At 38.0% G+C, this 20,316-nt stretch overlaps 1 protein-coding gene across 8 annotated transcripts in view; it reads right to left on the reverse strand.

The window, feature by feature from the left end:
* Positions 1 to 20,316, reverse strand: part of UNC79 (unc-79 homolog, NALCN channel complex subunit) — a 103,215-nt gene that overhangs the window by 35,219 nt on the left and 47,680 nt on the right. For 5 of the 8 annotated variants that reach the window (XM_038180308.2, XM_072038355.1, XM_038180303.2 and 2 more), the window contains 8 exons: positions 19,863 to 20,025; positions 16,562 to 16,714; positions 13,831 to 15,060; positions 11,384 to 11,491; positions 6,630 to 6,746; positions 4,559 to 4,642; positions 3,262 to 3,364; positions 1,279 to 1,419 (listed from right to left, as the gene is read on the reverse strand). In XM_038180308.2, the coding sequence (XP_038036236.1) occupies positions 1,279 to 1,419; positions 3,262 to 3,364; positions 4,559 to 4,642; positions 6,630 to 6,746; positions 11,384 to 11,491; positions 13,831 to 15,060; positions 16,562 to 16,714; positions 19,863 to 20,025 (2,099 nt within the window). The remainder of the gene's footprint in view (positions 1 to 1,278; positions 1,420 to 3,261; positions 3,365 to 4,558; positions 4,643 to 6,629; positions 6,747 to 11,383; positions 11,492 to 13,830; positions 15,061 to 16,561; positions 16,715 to 19,862; positions 20,026 to 20,316) is intronic. The other 3 variants (XM_038180304.2, XM_038180307.2, XM_038180305.2) reach the window with 3 other exon arrangements.

A 20,316-nucleotide genomic window follows, 5' to 3' on the forward strand; every position in this document is an offset into this window, starting at 1 on the left:
AGTTCAAGAGCCTAAGTTCCATTTTCAAACATGACTTTGATGCTTGGAAACCCAAATCTCCTTGGAAATCAATAAAATAACAATCAACAAGTCAAAGGTCCTGATTCAGGAACAAGATTATAAATATGAATGCATAGTAGGGTCTTATAAAACACATTCCCAGTACAACAAGCAACACCTCTGCCAACAGGTGGGTATTCAGAGGTAATGATATGGCACTGCTTGATCAGAGACACTTCGATTATACACGAGGTAGCTGAATACCTTTCTGCCTGTATGTGATACTGAAATGAACTACCTTATTTTATACATTATTTATATTCAAAGTAATTCCTTTATGGATAGCCTCTTACTGGACTTAGAACTTGCCAGAAATGACAGCCAGTAGAAACAACACTAGACATTTACCAGAAATACCCCAAACTGCAAGGCACCTGCTACTCTAGAAGAATCAGGTGTCTTACTCCAAAAACACAGCATTTCTTCCTTGAAGCACAGAAAAAGGTAGCCCACTCAGCCCTCATCCTCATCTTCCAAGTGATTTACTCTCTGTGGCTTCTTATGACCCTTTAGTAGTGTTATATTTACAAGAATCACACAGAATGGAAAGCATCTGTCTCTGTTAGAAATGTTGCCTCCATCAGAGTTCATTAGCAGTGACAGCAGGGAATTGCAGCATTGGAATTAATGGAAATGGAGGGCTTGAAGTGCTGCTGTGTTCAGATAGAATTGGGAGACAGAATAGAGGCAGGGCTGTGAAGAGCCATGCACCTACAGAATCCAGTCAAGCAACTTTAATTCCAGACACTGAGAGGAACATGGAAAAGGAGAGGTGTATGCCATTTCTGCACATGTAGCGCTGCTCATAAGTTTGGTCTGAAACATCCTAACACATCCCTCACACATCTTAGGAAAGGAAGTTGCAATTGCTGAGGCAGCAATGACAAGTACTGCAATATAATGGTGCACTTGAGTTATCCCATGCACACTGGGTGGAAGTCACACCAGAAAAATAGCAAACACGCCAATATTTAAGATGTTATTAGAGATAATCTCATGGAGGAGCTGGTTAGGAAGCCAGGAGATGCAACTCTTTAATTAGTCTTAATAAACATACAAAATATTGTTGAAGAGCCTGAAGAGTTCTTCAAATAAGCAGAACCTGATGTTATTCATTCAAAAGTTCTAAAGCATAGAATTCCATATCATGAATTTTATGTAAACCCAATTCCAAGTACAAAATTATTTCAATCATACAAGAGAAAGTCCTGAATTTACCGTCCAACAGACTGCATGATGTCCAACAACAGGGGAGCAGCCAAGTCTGGACTAAGGTGAATAAAGGTTGAGAGCACAACTATGGCCAGGCCTAGTGTTTCTTCATCATATTCTTCAAGAACAGCTCCGCAATCATGGCACCTGCAGTTTTTAAAACAGACGTGAACAGATCTAAAATAAAGCATTAGTATACATATAGACACACTTATTATGACTTTTTAAAGTACAATTATTTAGTACATTCTATTCAAAATTAATTTAGAAAAATAATGTAATTGTGATCTTTCTATTAACTAAAGGCCATGGCTTTCAAACATTAGTAAAGCTTTTCACTAGCTGCACTGGCTGTTTCTACACTGACAAATTAAAGAGGGGCACAGAATAGGTCTATTTTGGGTCCTTCATTGGTCGTGTTTAGCTACATCCCACACTCTTTATTGGCTGTCTTCAGTGCGCACGGTTCAAAAAAACCCTACGGCAGTAAAGACCTGCCCTCAGCAATGTTAACACCACCCAGTTTGTGTTACTTGGTTTCAGGCAAGGGCTCAAGTCCCAGTAGACTTTTACTTTGCAGTATAGACACAAACAATGACACTCATAGATGATCTCAAAGAGAATGAACAATTTCATATTGTCCTTCCTGTCAGTAATGAATTATGAATAACAAATTATGCAATTAGGAAACAATAATTTGATTGGTTCCCACAGCTGTTAGAGCTATTAAGAAGGAAATGAAAGGACCTCTCAGGGGCACAGAACCTTAGTTTTCAGAGAAGTGTCCTTTCCCAGGGCACATTTGCTGCTGAGTCACTTACCCCTCCTGAAATGTTAAAAGAAAATCAACAAAGTTCTGAAAGGGCTCTCTAATGTCTAATTATAAAGAGGATGTCAGATTCAGAAGATATGAGACAGGCTTTCACAACTGTACAAAAAAAGCAAACCAATGTGGAAAACTGGCTTATCTCAGCCCAGTAGGAAGGCTTGCTTAATTTGGTCAATCAGTTGCTAATGACTCCAACAGATTGTGATATTTTAACTTAATGGAATTGTACAGGCAATTTTCTTGCCTTTGTGACTAAACAGAAGGAAAATATGCCATCGAAGTCATGAAAGTTGAGCTCAGCTGGGCTGCATGTTAATAAGTGGTGCTAGAGGTTTGGGGAATTGGTCAAAGGACGTGCCTAACTTTGGGGATGTTTCACTTTGTCACACAATAAGGTCTACTTCATCTTGCTGGGTCTGTCTAGTGGACTAAGCACAGCAACACATGAAAGAACTTACAGTTGCTCTTCCTAGTTTTTGACTAAATCGATGTGTGCCTCCCTACTGACTGCTTTACTTCTCCATTAAATGACTACACTTAAGTTTAACACCTCCTTCAGAGACATTTTAACAAGCAAATAGATGTTTGCAAAAGCTTGTGGGATCAATGCTATATTCGTAACAGAAGTGTTGATACATAATCATGACTTTATATTTCAAAAGAAAACAAAAGAAAATCAAAAAAGAGTTGTTTTTCTTTTTCCTAAGGCAAAAGTGATTTCCAGTGGATCACAGGGAGACACTGATTTAAAAAATATGGAACAGTACAATGTCACCTATTTACACAACCAGCTTTAATTAAAGAAAAATCCAAACTTTCTGTTACCCAAATGTCCTTAGTAGGCTACATATATTGTACAATCTTAACCACATAAATGTCCAGTTTCAAAAGAAGGGTAGAAAACACTTCTTTCTCTCCACATACACACAATAGCACAAGTCATAATTTCACCTGTGCAAACTCACTCATATCCCACTGAGTTAAAAGCACGTCTTGCTGGCAGTGTTTAGAAAATTTTTACCTTGGGATAAAAAAAAAAATAAAAACATAGTATAGGGATAAAGGATAGAATGGACTCTGTATTTCCATAACATATATTTATACTTAACTTGACCTATTTGAAGGTCAACTAGTTCTTTAAAAGGAACTTAAAAACTTACTTGTCAGTCATCACAGTGGGCTGGTCATCAGCAAATTCTTCTGGTGCAGGTACAAACATGCTGACTATACTGGGAGCTGACAGCAAGCTAGATTTTGTGGCACCTTAAGGGAGTAAGAAATAATAAAAACAAACAAACAAAAAAGCAAAAGAAATCACTAAACAGAAATCCAAAATGCACCAGTCTGAAGATCAGACTTTTAAAGATCAGCCATGATTTTAATGTGTACAGAAGGAAATGTGCCCACAGAAAGATATAGTACATCCCTTGCTTCTACCAAATTACTCCAATTACCTAGAACTATGGAAAAAAGAAAAAAGTCCATGAAAAAAAGGTAAAGCACAAAAATTCCAGGAAGGGCAGGTGTAGTTCTATCTACTTTAATATTAACATTAGCATGTTCTAATGATATTTAACAATAGAAATTGTTAAATATCAGTTAGCTTCTCCATGTAAGCTAGGTTGAGAAAGAATTTATGACAAGATAATCCCAGTTACTTCAGAAAAAGCAAATTTAATAGCACCTCTCAGTGAAGTAATCTAAGAAACTCCCACAGTATCTGAACTCAAAATATGTGGAGTATTGAGAGCTGGTTTCAAAAGAAAAACAATCATTTCACTAAAGCATGGGAGGAATTTTTTACGTTTCTTTTACATACAGAGTTCAGTACTTCATAACTGTCCCCTGAGGTTTAGCTGGATGAAAACAGACACTTCAGAAAGTCCAGAATATTCTTCAATAACATAGGATATCATCCAGAATACAAACAATAGAAGTAGATTTTCCATATATTTATAGCTGATTATTTTTCCCCTCACAAACAAATGAAGATCCCTCTACCATGACTTTGGAAGTTTGCTGTCATTTTTGCTAGGTGTAAGTCCCTTTGCAACATGCAAATGCTAAAAGCTGTCATAATGTAGGCTACAATGTCAGAATAAGACTTAACTACTTAAAAATGTCCTCTAGCGTACTGAACAAAAGAGAAAACGTCATTTAGGTAAAGAAGGTAGGTCTTTCTCCAATTACAAGATTGTAAGTCTGTATGTATTTTGACTATGAGGGAATTGAACTGTCAACTTCTGGGTAGATGGAAATCCTCAGCCTTTAATCAGTTGTCCCTGTCTTGAATGAAATGCTTTATCTAATAACTTTTTGATAATCTACATTCTGCAGGACAGTTGAGGGCTTTAATACAGCTGAATGGAACAGAAAATTCACCACCCTTTGGTACTAACAGGAAACCATCCTGGCAGTCTTAGCTGAGATATCAGGTCAAAAAGATGGGGAACTAACCTCTGATTCTTAGTGGTGGTCCCTCCAAGTCAGGGTTTAGGCAAACAGGGACATTGCACAGCCGCTTTCCATGCTGTATCTGCTCTGTGAATAAATACAGAACTTCAGTCTCTAACATTATGAATCCAGCACATCAGCACAAGTTTTAAACAGTTAAAACAAGAGGAAGACAATTAAAACAGCTATTTTTTAAATAATAATAATAAATACAATAAAAGTTATTTTTAAAGCATAAAAAGAGCAACAGAAAAAGGAAGGAAGAGAAAGATAAAAGAAGCCTGCAAAGGAAGAAAATGACAGATTACATAACAGCAAAGAAGGCATTTTTGAGAAGTGTCATTAAAGAAGAAAGGAAGTAGTGACTGTAAAGATTCAACAAGATAGGGAATATAAAAGCCCCAAAAAGAGAAAATTAATGTTTAGGAATACTGAGAGATTAGAAGTTCATGTATAGTTTTTGCTGACAAAAGCTATACACACAGAGATTTTTATTTTACAGAAAACAAGCTTGGGGGGGGGGAAAAAAAGCATGAAATAAGTAATGAGACATGGTACCTACCAGTGTTTAAAACAATAGAAAGCATACGTGAACCAAGCATGCATCAAAAACTTCTGCAGAATAAGACTGTTTCCTAGTTGTTATACTTGAACATAATGAGTCCCATAACCATGGTGTGACAAATAGTCACACTGAGCATTTGTCCCCCCGCCCCACAAAAAAAATATATATATATTTAATCTGTCCAGATAATAATTTTGTTTAAAAGCTAGTGGTCGAAAAAAGAGACTGAGAGATGCAAAGCTGGTAAAGAACTTTTTACTTCTCTCCATACTTGGAAGCCTTTAGTTGATATGAATGTTAAGAGAGAAAAGTCATAGATATTGTGAAAAAATTTAATGGAGTCAGAACAAGATTAACAAGACTGAGTTCCTAAATGGTTTTGAGTACTGACTTGTTGCTCTAGTATACAGGCTAAATACTTTTCACAAAAGTAGTAAGTTTTCCACTTCTAAAACCCTGCATGAAAAGTAGGTGATACAAACTAACTCTCTTTAACAAACAAACTTACTAGTAGGACATAAAACATTGTTAACATTGACTCCCCCTGAATCATAACTCCCCTTTATGATTTAAGGATCTCATGCTGAGCATGCTACTCAGCAGACCAGACTAGAAAGGATAAACCTGAGCTATACGCTGTACCTTTAGCCATGCTTCAGCTACAAGATTTAGCTTGATGGGATTTGAGGCTGAAGACTGAATTAAATAAAAATCTGGGCTCAACTGTCCAGAACTGGTAGTTAGACATTCATTCAAAATGCTAAGCTCCACAAGAAGTTTTAACTATTATTTTCTCTAGATTCACCTGGACCTACCTGCTCATGATTCCTAAGAAGCACAATTCCATAACATCACTAACACAAAGATGGGCAATGAAATACCTAGTGCCTTTTACAAACTAGAATGAGTTCACTGTTTAGTGACATCTGCTATGAATTTGGACATAAAAGAACATATTTTAAAGAAAAAAAATCTTCAAATGACTAATGAGGAAATGATGTGTTTATTTCAGTTTTCATTGTCTGCTTCACATTCATCTTAAAGGATGAAAAAACAGGTCAGTAACAGAACAGAAACTTCAGGTGTTCAGTGTGAGCTAACAGAAACTGCGCTACAGGCAAATGAGACGGGATGGCATAAGGTGCAAATCCTTTGTGTACCAACACAATTGCAAACATATATGGAAATTAATGATTCCACACACCAAGGATGAAATTCTATACCTAATGAAATCTACAATGACTCTTCCATTCCATTCAAGGAAGTCAGGAAATAATCCAGTATGAAACATTATGGGGACACCACTGTACCAGAGGGGTTGTATCCCAAATATGTATCTTCCAACTCATATCGGATGAGATACTGCTACTCACTATGTGGTTTCTCTTTAGACTTGAGATTGATGACTTATCTGCAGTAGTAGACTAGAAATACTTCTTTTTTAATGGATTGATACAGAAAGTAATTGGTTTAAGGAAACAGAAATAAGGAACAATAAACGCAGCTCACCAGTATCCCAAGTGCTGATATTGTGGGGAGCACTAGACTGGTGTTCCAGCTGCCTCTTCATTAGCTGGTTCATTGTCAGAGCTCCCAAAGAGCCTCTTTTCATTTGTCTGAACTGAGCTGCAAGTCAGAAATGCAAAAGGATTTCAGGGGCTCAAACAGTATGTAAAACTACTCTTATTTCCTGATCTTACAAGCCAGCACAAGAGAAATAGTGACAGGACATGAACTGCCTGCCCCAAAGATCTTGATCAAGTCAATACATGCTTTTCACACAACTACAGAGGGTAAAATTCTGGACCCAGCGACATCAGTCATGAGTGACTTGGATCTAGGATCTCATTCACTGTGTCAACTGTCAGTGCCTTTTTGTCATCAAATAATACAAAAGTTCTTCAAAGCACTTGGTATTTGTGTAATGTAAAATCCCACCCCCAAATTCTCATGCCAACAGGTGATAGATAAATATATACTTCAACCTCACTCATGCACTACATACTGAGAAAGGAAACTCAGTGTCCTCCCAGCAAAGTATAGAGAAATGCTTTATCTACACTCACTATTGGGAAAAAAAAAAAAAAAAAAGGTTTGACTGACTGTATAACAGTCAGAATGTGAACATGCCTCCTAAATACCTGCTCAGGCATAACACCTGCACATTCTTCTGAAATGTGAAGCCATTCTCTGAATTGTGATAATGTGATGTCACTTTATCAAGCCTTTGAAGGTGGGTCCCCTTTATAACTTCCCTGACATTTTTCTTACATGGAGCAACAACCATCTGCTGTTTCTTAATATAATACTTCTTTAAACAAGTGTTACCACATGCTTTAAGGATGTGTCTCCTGGGAGCATTGTCCAGTCAAAAAAAATAAAATAAAATAAAACACTCCTTGTGGACTTAACTATTTAAGACTTTTTGTTCATGTATTTTCTCAGTGCTTAATTGGAAGAAAAAAACAGGCATATAATACTCCTGATTTTCTTACTTTTCTCTCCATTCATAAGAAATTTATATGGAATAAGCATAATACTTTTGCTTTGCCAGCTGAGCCCAAGCAATATATTTCCACCACTGAAACCAAACTCATTGCTGACAGCATGAAGACAGAGGCTGTCACTGAACAAGGTATGCCCACGTGCATTTCCATGCAGGAAAGCTTAGAAACTATTGACGTAAGTCTATGTTTAAGTGCCTTCCTCAGCAAGGATAGCAAAGCAAAATCTTCTCCTAATGATTATTTTTATCTGTAACTACATTCAACATTGTTTAAAAACCATAATATCAAGCAGTGTACTTCTAAAATTCCAAATAGTACCCAGATAAGTTTTGAAAATAAACCTACTCTTTCACATGATTATTAAGCCCAGTCTATTCACAACTGTGATGAAGAAATACAGACATGGGATAAACTACAACTTTCAGAAATCTCTGATGGGTTGAGTGCCTTGGTCCTAAACTGACTCTGCTCAGTTTCTAACTAAGAGTTTCAAATTCAGAGAAAGCAGGATATTTCCTAACAAAACATCTACTTGCCCTGAGTAATAACAAACACAAAGACAACTTCAGAGAGAATTTGCACACTGAAACTATTTCACTAGGTGAAGATTTTAAGCTTTTCCTCATTATATCCATTCAATGTATCAGAGTGCATTTAAACACTACTTTTGGTAAAAGTACAATCTCCTCCAGCGTTGCTCCAAAGCTGCCCTTGTATAACTGAACTTCTGAAACTGAACCAGGCCAAAAGACCCTTCCATGTTTCACTTTTTAAGTTATATTGCAGCTGCCTTTCACAGCAAATCAGAAGAAAAATATAATTTCCATCGTTTCCAGGGCAAGGATTTTAAATAGATGCTTTATCACTTTATCAAGCATAGAATTTCCTGATGAAAGAACAGCAATTAATGTTAGAGCTGACAAGACCGCTTGGAGTGCAGATGACTGTCAAAATGTAGAAAATTATCTCCCTGATTTTTCTTAACAGCTTTTGCGATTATAACTTTAAAGTTTAAATGCATATTTCACATCATCAGGCTACTGTTAAGCAGGTTTATATTTCTATTGTATTTACCTGTTTTCCCATGGACAGACAAGATTTCCAATGTCAGTAAGTAAAGGAAAAAAAAAAAAAAAAAAAACCAGATAGCTATCAGCCTTTGAACAATGCTGGAGCCAGGCTGATTGCTGTGGACTACCACGTGAATTTTTCAGTCTAGAAATGACTAGTGGTATAGGGTGGGAAGCATTTCTTGATCAGGTCTTGTACAAGAAATCTAAGAATCATGAGAGGACAGAGAACTTTCATATATTATTTGGTGAGTGGTGGAATTCCCTACTCAGCAAGAGAAGTCCAAAGCCAGTATCTTCCTATCACAATTAATGATATGCTTTCTGCAGCCAGGCACTAGCTGAAAATGTAATGATATCTATTTGTGTTACAGAAGTGCCTCGTGTGCAGAATCTTCATCAGGACTTAAGCAAAGCACTGTAAAGGCACATAGTAGAAGGCTAAAAATATTTCAATCTAAATATACAAGAGACATAATGGAAAGTGTCTTGTTCTATTTTACAGCTGGAAACTGAGGCACACAGAAGTAGGAAAGAAATATTTACAAAGGAATTTAGAATAGAATCAAATAGTTCTGTTGGAAGGGCCTTTCACAGATCGTCTGGTCCAGCTGCCTGACCACTCCAGGACTAACCAGAAGTTCAAGCGCATTACTGAGGGCACTGTCCCAATGCCCCTTGAGCACTGGCAGGCACAGGGCACCAACCACCTCTCTAGGAAGTCTGCCCCAGTGTCTGACCACGCTCACGGTAAAGGCATGTTCCCTAATGCCCAGTCTGACCCTCCTCTGGCACAGCTCTGTGCTGTTCCCTCCCTCCCTGCCATCGAGTGCTGGGAGCAGAGAGCTCCCTCTGTGTTCCTTGGGCTACACAGGCTCACCTCCTGGCTACACTGGGTTTAATGAACCCCAAAATGCAGGTTGCCCCCTCAGGTACCAGGGCACGCTGCTGGCTTGTGCTGGGCCTGCTGCCAACCAGTGCCCCAGGTCCCTCTCTGTTGAGCTGTTCCTCAGGACAATCCTCTCCATGACTTTTCCAAGCACTGATGTCTGTCATCGCCTGGGGCTTTTCTCAAGCCCATCTTGCAGAATGGTACAATGGCTAGCTTCCAGTCAGCAGCGACCTCCCCAAACCTTTGGTAAATTGCTGAGAGGGGGCCAGCTCTAACATCCAGTAACTCTTTCTGTGCTCTTTCAGTACACTGAGGTGAACATTAGGCCCTGCATACTCTGACAGTGTCTCTATATTCCCCCCCCCAAGAGGCCTGTCCCTTTTCCACATGCTGTAAACTTCCTTCTGTCTGAGCTTTGCCAGGAGCTCCCTGCTCATCCATGCAGGTCTCCTGTCTCCTTTGCTTGCCTTCTTGCTCATAGGGATCTTGAGCCTGGAGCACTGTCCAGCTTGTGACAACGGGTGCCTGCTGGCCAGTGCTTCCACACACAGCACAGTGCTGGGGCTCAGAACCCCCCTCAACCACCCCCTGGGACCTCATAAACCTCACACTATTCTCAGCACTGCCACTGCCGATGCTATGAGTGACAGATTCGTGAGGCTTCCTGTCATTTTGAGCTGCACAGTATGATCTGGATACGATTCCAGATTTCATGTATTGCAACTTACAGAAACACACCGTGTACAGTGAAACCAGACAGAGATAGGTCTTAACTGGCAGGTCTTCAGCTGCTTTCTTAAGTGCTTCGATGTCATTAGATTGCCAAGGACCATCCAGCTCTATGAGATGCACATCATACAAGATGCTTGTCATAAAACTGGAGAGGAAACCTCTATTCCAAGTGCTAAATTCGCATGTCACAATAACACCCTCCTTTAATAGTCCAGATATCCCATCCAATCAAATCAGCAGATGCTGAATTTCAGAAATCAACATTTAACTTTCCTACAGCAATCTGAAATTGCAGTTCAGTGTGACTGTTCAGCCGATCTAGCAGCTCACTGGTATCAAAGGACATGATTTTCCCTCCTTTTTCTACTAGCCATAGATTACTGTCCCACCCACCTTCAGATGTGTAACTTAAGCTTACCGAACCAGACATACTATACTGGATTTTACTGAACTGTTCTAGGATGCCTTTACCTTCCAACGTTATCTACATCTTTTCTGTTAAGCCAATGATTGCTTAAACCAACTTTTTTCACTTCCCCTAGGATGGGTACAGGGACTCTTGGATGAGTAGTTACTGCATTTCAGCTGAGCAGCTGAGAAAGTGGCATTTCAAAGCATTTTTTAAAAATTGCAAGAGGTTTTTGTTTTGTTTTGTTTTCATACGGTAAATTAACAAACACGCTGACCACGTTAACAGCCCTGTTAAAGATCTCACCCTCTGCTTCTGCGCACTGACAGTTGACAATGCTTTCTCTCACTGTAAAACAGAAGTTTGTTGAAGCAAAATGTTTGCTTTTAATTGCCACCTACTCTAATTCAGAAAAAAAAAAAAAACACATTTGTCAAATTTGCCATGTCACAACAGAGAACCTGGCAGCCACTAACTGCTAACATCCTGCTGACCACCACAGATTTAAAAGACCTAACAATACCCAACAGTAGTATTTCCAAGAATCAATAACACTCAGGGGGAAGCATTTACTATACATGATATGTACCTGAAGCACAAATATGCTACAGATTTAATTTTCAATTTAGTTCTTAAATCAGAGATTCACTTACTTGATATGGAAGAGTGACTACTTGTCTCTGGGACACCTGCCTCAAGCGTTGGTGCAGAAGATGATTCTCTTGGCATTTCCAGAGTTGAAAGTCCTTTGGCAGCAGGATCTACATACGGAAATTGTGTTTAAACTGTCAGTATTTAGAATCAATAAATATTTTCCATCTGCTTTCTCTCTGGATGTCTTTTTCACATCTTTTCAATCATCCATTCACCATCTGGCATTCCCAGCAGTTTTAAAAGGACTCAGTGGTAGTGTTTGTAGAGGCATAGAGATCTATTACTTAAAATCACTTTTTGCTGGAGATTTGTACATATGCCCATTTAGAGCTCAGAACTAATAAATGCATGTAGATTTTGATCCCAGTCACAAAGTGATTAAAGTGACCACCCAACATGGAAATAAGAGAGGTACCACTGATTTAAAGCTAGTCTGTGATACCTTAGCATTCTTTGAAAGTCTTATCCCCAACACATTATCAGCTTTCATTCAAAGGTCTGCTGTTCTAGCAATTGGTCCCAAAGATTCAAGGAGTATAAGAAGGCCAAATCTGTCACTAAAAAAATAAATAATAATAATAATAATAAATAAATAAAAACATTAAAACTGAGGGTTTTGTTTCATTATAACTAATATTGTTGATATGGGAAGAATAAAGCAAAGAAAATTTTAAGTATTGACGTAAGGTTTCAGCATATCCTATAAAAATGAATATGTATCTGTGCTGTAAAAGGCCTCAAGTGGGAAACCCTGTACTCCAGAACTGTGCAGTTGAAGAAACAATCCATTTGGCTATTTAATACAGAAATCAGTTGTGTCAGAAGCCCTTCTCACACATATGGCAGCATAATAGTCTGACAAAGCTCAAACAAGGCTTTGAAATTATAATCAGCATATTATGATGGCAATATTAAGCCTACTTAAATGAATTACAACACATGTTCTCAAATAAACAAATCAATGAGGCTAAACAAAGCGAAGCAGATGCATAAGAAAGAGACTGAACTATCCAAGTAACTAAATTACCTAGTTATCCAGATTTACTGTATCAACCGGTAACATTACATGAGCACTTAGTAAGTCGTTGTGAATGTTTTATGCTCCACTTGGATGACATATGTAGATTCATGCAGCCAAATGACCATCTTATATGCTAAAATCCCAGGTTCCATGGGGTGTTTCAGAACTGGGACAGCCCTTCCAAGAAGTTTCAAGGATGTTTATGTCAGCAAATTCATGAAAACTTAGTGGTTCTTAGTAATGGTCTAAAATGCATTTGAGTCTAAATACTTTCGTGACAATTATTCTTGAGAAACCCATGTGAAAGGTTCAAAAGCACTTGTCTCTCCTCTGTTTTTAAAATGCTCCAGCAGTTCATCAACTTACTGGTACAACAAATGGGATGTTAGGCCTCAAAAATAAAGGGAACAGCATAGCCATGATCACACTGAATGATTTCTCCTTGTAAGACTGGGATATCATGATTTCATGAATCATAATAGGAAATTATACTACGGTTCCTTCTGAAGCAATTGAGAAAGAAGTGAGGTCAGGAATACAAAAATATTACCCCATCTTCAAAGAAATGAGGCCTGAAAGATTCCTTCTTTTTTTTTTTTTTTTAACTGATAAAAATCCAATAACTGAAAAATCCTGAAAAAAATAACCACAGAAGTAAAGAGGCAGCAGAACACATTTTTAGCACTTTTTGAAACATCTAATTCAAATCTGAGCAGATAAAATACACTTTCTCTCCACATGAAAAACTTGGTAGCAAAACCCTGTATTGAAATGAGCTGAAAGAATAGGGATACACAGAAATACTCTATAGTTCTCCCCATGAAATCTTTAAACAAAAACCTTGTAAACTTTGTGGATATCCAACTACAAAAAAGGCTAGAGAGTTTTTAGTGTGTAAAAACATGCCTGTCTCTGATCGTAAATGCAATGTACAGTTAATTCCAAGTACTCAGCTCTGCAGTCCACAGCCTGCTCAGATTCGCATTTCATGATCCAGTTTCCTCTCTGCTGCCTTATGTTTGCAGAATAAGTAGGAGACAAAAAATCACGATACAGAGAAGAGAATCAGTGTAACACGGATCAGATTAACAGGATATAAGGCATAGAGGAACAACAGTTTTACTGACTCCCTGCATAAAGAGGCCGTGGAGTTTGGAGGCATTAACTTTGATATGAGAACCAGTATTTTTGTCCTTGAGCTCCAAGTACCTTTTTTAATGGGCCTTTGCACATGCATGTTACCTGTATGGCTGGTACACTTCCTTGTGTGAAAAACAAACAAAGAAATGAACAAAAACTGGAAGCATTCAGCTAGCTCAGACCACGTCAGTTGCTACGTGATCACACATCTCTCTCTATACTGGCCTGCAATGAAAACCTTCACAAAATAATAAGCCTTTTCATTGGGTCAGTGGTTGAGCTCACCTGCCTCCTTCTGCTCTCCCAGCTTGTCAAGGATGTTAAAGGAGATGTCCAGGTATTCTCTCTGAATAGCACTCACAGCAATCTTCCTCTGCTTCCTCTGGCGGGGAACAATCTGAATCTTAAATTCTGACTCCTCAGTTTCCTCCTCTTGTTTTTGCTCTGCATTCTGCTCAGTGTCAGACTCTGTGTTGTTTAACCCAGCAAGTTTATCACTTTCTGTTTGGTTTTCAGAATCCTCAGGGACTTTAATAAGGACTGTTTTTACATTTGGGCTTGGAATTGCTCCACTAGGCCTGATTTCCTCTACACTGAGTTCAGAGTTATCATCAATGGACATTTCTGGAAGGGCAAACGATTTCTGCAGCAGGTCCCTTTTCTGTTTCAGTGTTAGCAGGTTCCCACTGGGTGTGTCATGAAGTTCCTCTGGCTTAGCTAACTCTGAAGAGTCCTTTTTACCTTTGGGAGAAATGGAAAGCAACTCCTCTATTCCTGCTGAAGCACTGTTGCTCGCATCCTTAGAACTAAAGTCCTTCGAGCAATCTTCAATGCTGAACTGGACCAGAGGAGTTGTGCTGAGGCTTAATGCAGAAACATCGATCGGAGTTGAGGGAGATGACACAGCAGTTTTACCAGAGACTTCATCATTTAACTGGTTTGTTGTTTCGTCTTCTTCATCACTCTCCACTATTCTTAGGGGAGGAAGTGGTTCAAAGACTAAAGAGTCACTGTCTGAAGTGGAGAGTACCGAATGCTTTTCAGGACCTGATGTTGAGTCAGAGGACAGATCTATCAGATCTAAGTCTTCCTTGGGACCAACAGGTTTAACTGGAGAGTCTACCTTCACTTCATAGGTTTCCATGCAGTTTAGCCTAACTTCTGGTATGACGGGTCTTCTCATTTCCTGGAAACTCTCTGTAGGAGGAGGATTTTCTTGTATTTCTATGTTTTCAGCTTTGGTAGAAGAGTTCTGCCGAGATCGTCCATAGTCACTCTGTCTGTGTATGATGTAAGCAGCAGGGACAGGTGGCTTTTCTAAGTCACACCGGTCTATGCAGGACTTCCTGCGATGTTCATCTAATGTAAACAACAGGGAGTCTGCATTCCCTATATCAAGAGATTTTTGTTTTAGAGAGCGCAGTTTTTTTTTCTGAATGCTTTCTTCTCTCACACAGCGCAGAATACTGTCTTGTAAGGCCCCCGTCTCTCTATATTCAGCCAGCTCTATTTCACCTGATTAAAACAGAAAGAGCTAATACTACCTTAGTTGCAGACTTCTGATGGATATCTTCATCTTCATCTCACAATTCAACACATGACTGGCATTTCAAATACAAACCCAGTATTAGTCAAAATCATCTAAAATTTGTTTTCACCTCAGAGCCACATTACGTAGACTTTTACAATTACAAAACACACCCTACACCCAAATAGTAGGCTTTATCCAAATTCTACTAATCCCGAACAGTTGTACCCTGCAGATAGTCTGTTTAAGCTTATGGTATGGCTTCATTAGGGGTAAGAGTTGAAAGAGGGAATGAGCTACATAGACCATGTTGAAGAGGTTTCAAAGTAACTGGGGACATTATTCATATGTGAGCATTATACACACACACACATGTATATTAGAACACATCTACATATTCTTATACTGAGCTTATATTATTAGAGCACACCTACATGTCATTTATAGCAACAAAGTAGGCTTAAAAAGGATGCTTCTAATCCAAGAAGCAAGGGTAGCAATAGCAGTGAGGATGCAGCAACACAAGCTTGAGCTCAGACAGGTGTTCAGAGAATTGTTTCTCCATGTATACTAGACACCAGTAAAGCCTAGCCACTATCGCATCACACAGTTTGACCTCCCCAACTTAGGAAGGTGTAAAGCAAGCACAGCTGGTGCTACCACTGCACTTGCTGCTGCTACCAGTTCACTTGTATCTTGCTATGTGAACACACCCACTGAGAACATTTTTTAAGGTTGTTTGTGTTGGTGTTGCCGTTGTTGGTGTTAATGACATATTTTCAAGTAATTGAGAATATTCTTGATCATCATTAGCCCCGTATTTCAAAATGCTCCACATATGAATCAAAAAGCAGTGAGAAAAATTAAAGCATTTTCCTATTCAGAACATTCTTCCTCCAATGCAAAATTTCTGGAAGAAAAAAAAAAAGGGGGGATGGTGGCAGAGGTAGAGTAACTCTGATGTTTGAATTCTGTTCTGTTTTAGAGAGTTCATTTCAGAATTCTACATTTCTACATTTGAAAACAAACTCCTTTCTATTTTTGGAAACCACCAGCTGACCTTTTCTACCAATGGAAAACCATAATATTTGCTGCAGCAGCAACAAATTTGCTTGACCAATCATCCTACCTCATCAAAAAGTCAATTTCCATGAAAAAAAGTAATTTTGAATAAAAATTTCCAACCCAATTGTAAGAGAATGTTATAAGAAATCTTCTTAAACATTTTGACATTCAAAAGAGCTTAAGTTTTCAGGAAACAACTACTGATTTTAGATACTTTCATTTTGGAGATTCCTGTAAGAGATCTGAGATTCCTATAAGAGAATTCATACAGAGAAATGAAGAGTACCTGCTCTCAAAAATCAGACAGAGGGCTTGTATTCAAATTATACATTGCAATAAGCTCTACAAAGAAAGGTGATAGCCTGAAACTAGAGTAGGAAATTGTACTTCTACACAAGTTTATAGCAATGAAAAAAATCATACTTCTCTGAGCATTCATCTCAACAGGTTGATATTTCACCATTTTGCTGCCACCAATTCTTTTCAGTCTTGCAAAGAACGTTTGAGATTCTTTATTGCAAGGGCCAGTTGGTGTATCATGAATATCAGATTCATCAAAAACACTGTCTTCCTCTGCTGGAGAAAGAAAAAACTTTATTACTTGTAGTAGAGTGCAATTCCTTGAATGAAAAGCTGTCAACGTGATAAAACCTCAGCTAGTTTCAGTTAACTTTGAACTGGAAAATTAAAAATCATCTGAATTTTTTAAGAAAAACTACAGAAACAGATATAACTTTGCCATTCTTGTTACACCTTAAGTTAAGGTCAGAAAGGACATTGATAAATGGAAAATGGGTTACGATACAGCAAAAGTATGCCAATGTTTTTACCATTCTAAGCTGATTTTTTTCCTACTACTAATAGCACAGATTAGATCTTTAGATGGAAGAAAAACAAGAGATCTGGATACTGACTTGAGTAAATAATTGTCTACAGTGCTCAGTGAGAAATGGTAATTTGCAGGAGATGGGACCTAGTACAACTGCAAGGTCAGTAATAAACCAGCAAAATAGAAAAGTGGAAAAGAAGGAAAATGATAATCTTGAATGGCTGCTAATAGCAATACAATGACCTATGAATATGAAATCTGAAATTATTGACCTAAGTAGTAATAGTGAAACATTGAGCTCTAATATGACATGCAGTGTTTAGAAATGCCAGATAGAAAGATCCAAGTCTACCTACCCACCAAAAAATAATCACATCACTTGTATGAAAGTGATTTCTCTTTTAAAAAAAAATAAAGTGATTTAAAAAAAAAAAAAGAAAAAGAAAAAAATCCTCATCTATCATGTGTCTAGTGAGGCTTCTCCAAGGAGATAAGAAACACTACTGGGACAATAAGAAAAATAGAGGACTCAAGAATAAGTTTGCTTTGTTTATTCTGGGAAGCAGACCTGGAGAGAAAATGCATTTGGAGTTGAGGAATAAGGTAGAGGAAAATAAGTCAAAGAGTTGGAATGGCCAAAATTGAAGGCATAAACTAGACATTAATATCTTTAGCTTTCAAACTGATGGAACGTTCTTATAGATGTGAAGCTTTGTAACAGCCATTTGGTATCAATTAGTTTTCTTATCCCTTATGCTAAGATGAAAACAGTAAAAAACATCAATCAAAGTTGATAACATGAACATCTACAGGAACTGGGCTTAATAATCTGGGACATCGCTTTTAAACTCATGTCCTGTGTCTCTCAATTCTTTTTCCCTTTGGCAACAAATGCCTCTTCTTACAGGATTTATCAACAGCTCTACAACAGTTTGTACAGATGCCACAGTCCCACCACAAACTTCAAACCTTGTTATAATTTTTCTGTTACATAGTGGGAAAACCATAGGGATTCTTGTTGCCTGACAATAAGATCCCGTTATTTTGGTCATCTAAATACCACCTTTGATGATGATGGCAGTGCACAATCCACCTAGCCAGAATCTCATTATAAAAGGTTCCAAAACGTTATAGAGTGATGCTGGCTGCTTCTTGTAGGTAGAAGAGGGGTGGGGGGAGAGAGAGAGAAAGACACCTTTTCTACATAATCTTTATTTTTTCTCAAGCATTTCAGTAAAGGAGAATATTCAGCCCTATAATTAAATCAGCATTTATAAAAACAGCCCATTTATGGTCTTTAACCTCTGGGCAACCCAATGCCCTTTACAACAGCTTTGGAAAGCAAGTAAACATTATTCTCCTTTCTTTAAACACTCGGAAACAATGATGAAGTGACACACAAGGCCACCCAAGGAATCAGTGTCAGACACAGGACTGGAACACTGGGTTTTTTCAATATAACTTGGCACTTACTTTGAACAGCAAAATTGGTATTTAGGCACCTCACTTTGTCCTAGAAATATCTCAAAATCAACCCAGAAACTGACTATGTTTTATAAATGTTATTACTACCCTCAGCATTCTTAAGTCATCCTAATTCAGTTCTACAGCTCTAAACAAAGGCAAAATCACCATTAAGTCCACGGGCCATAAGTTCCGTAAGTTCCACAGGCATTAAGTTCCACAGGGAAGGCCCTCTTGGCCTTCCTCTAGCAATACAAAAAGGCCAAGTTAGTAAGAATATGCAATACTTCATGTACATCTATTTTAAAGTTGCTTTAATTTGCTAGAGCTGAGTAATAGGATGTTCAGGTAAACAAAATTTCATGTCCTTCTTCTGTTAGATATTTTTCAATGAGGTATGAACAGCAAAAGAGGAAAAGGATATGTATATAAAGACAGAGTACTCCTTATATTCTTCTTCCTGTGGAAGAAGAGTTTGCTGAACACTCAGGAAGACTGCTTGAAAAGGAGGTTGAAAATAGTCAGTGAATAAAAGGCAGCTAGAGATTAGCATCAAAAGAACCCATTAAACTTTGATCAGAAATATTTATCACATAACAAACTTCACAGTTGTAGGGAACTACTCTCAGTGACCCCATGTAACTTCAAGCTCTAACCTTACATCAGCTCACACCATCCCAGTATCTCTGCTATAACAAGCAAGAAAAGTACAGTTAACAATCAGATGCAGACTCCAAGGGTTGAACCACTTTTCTGCCTTTAGACACAAGCATCATATATGTCTGCATTTGAGCTACTCAACTTCAGCTCCATTTATTAAGGAGGAAAAAGAAAAAAGCAACAAAACTATAGACTGAGTTCATCACTTTAACTTCTAAACTTCTTACTATTTAGTACTAAGCCATGTTATTATTATAAAGTAGCTATCATCCAGAACGCAGTATTTTGAACATCTGCTGTGGGATGAGATGAAATGCACTCCAGAAGTGCCTGTTTTTCTGCTAATTGGATTCTAGACAGCTAGCACACATTTACATGTCTGTATTTGGTCAGATGAATTGCACTTACCATATCCAAATAGTCAGACTGCAGTGACAGGCTGGTTGCAACTCTTTTATGTGAGCATGACCAGTTAAAATTTTCACTTACAGGCTAAGCACTACCCAGGCATGGTGACTCAACTGCTCAGCCTAAACTACGCTCCCTTCAAGATAAAAGTTAGACTGCTGTGCTATGCTTAGCCTACAAAGAAACAGTAAGCGTATTTCTTTTATTATAGATGGCTATAGCTGGACACAAAAATCACACCTTGGCCTTAATTCTGACTACCGTGTCCTAAATTTCAAACGACATATACCCATTTCTACAACATCTGTGAGACTTAATGAATTAAATCAATGACTATAATATAAATGAGAGTGTTTAAAGTACCTTTTTCCTTTTCACTGTATCGGCTTATGTTACTGTTGTCACTATACAAAGGACCAGCAGTTGCATGGGGTTTGCAGCTGTGATACTGAGCGTTGAGAGTATTAACTGTGATGTGGATTAGGTGAAGTACAATCTTGCTGATTTCACAGTCTCTGTAGGGGTACTGTTCAGTGAAAGAGGAAAAACTTCAGCTTAAAACCCAACTTTTCTCCATGGATAAGCATTTAAGCAGTAAAATAGAAAAATGACAAGAATATTGTCAGCTAGATATCCCTTCCCTTCCTTTAATCACACATTTCTAAATACATGATGAGAAGCAGGACTGTTTTCAGCTTTGTGCAGACACTTGAAAAGATTTTCTATTAATAAGATTCAATATATAATTTCCTTGACTTTTATATGATAAAATCAATATTTATAATAATTCAAAAGGTCTTATCAAAACTTTTCTCCC

Source organism: Anas platyrhynchos, chromosome 5, assembly GCF_047663525.1.
Source record: "Anas platyrhynchos isolate ZD024472 breed Pekin duck chromosome 5, IASCAAS_PekinDuck_T2T, whole genome shotgun sequence".
NCBI lineage: Eukaryota > Metazoa > Chordata > Aves > Anseriformes > Anatidae > Anas > Anas platyrhynchos.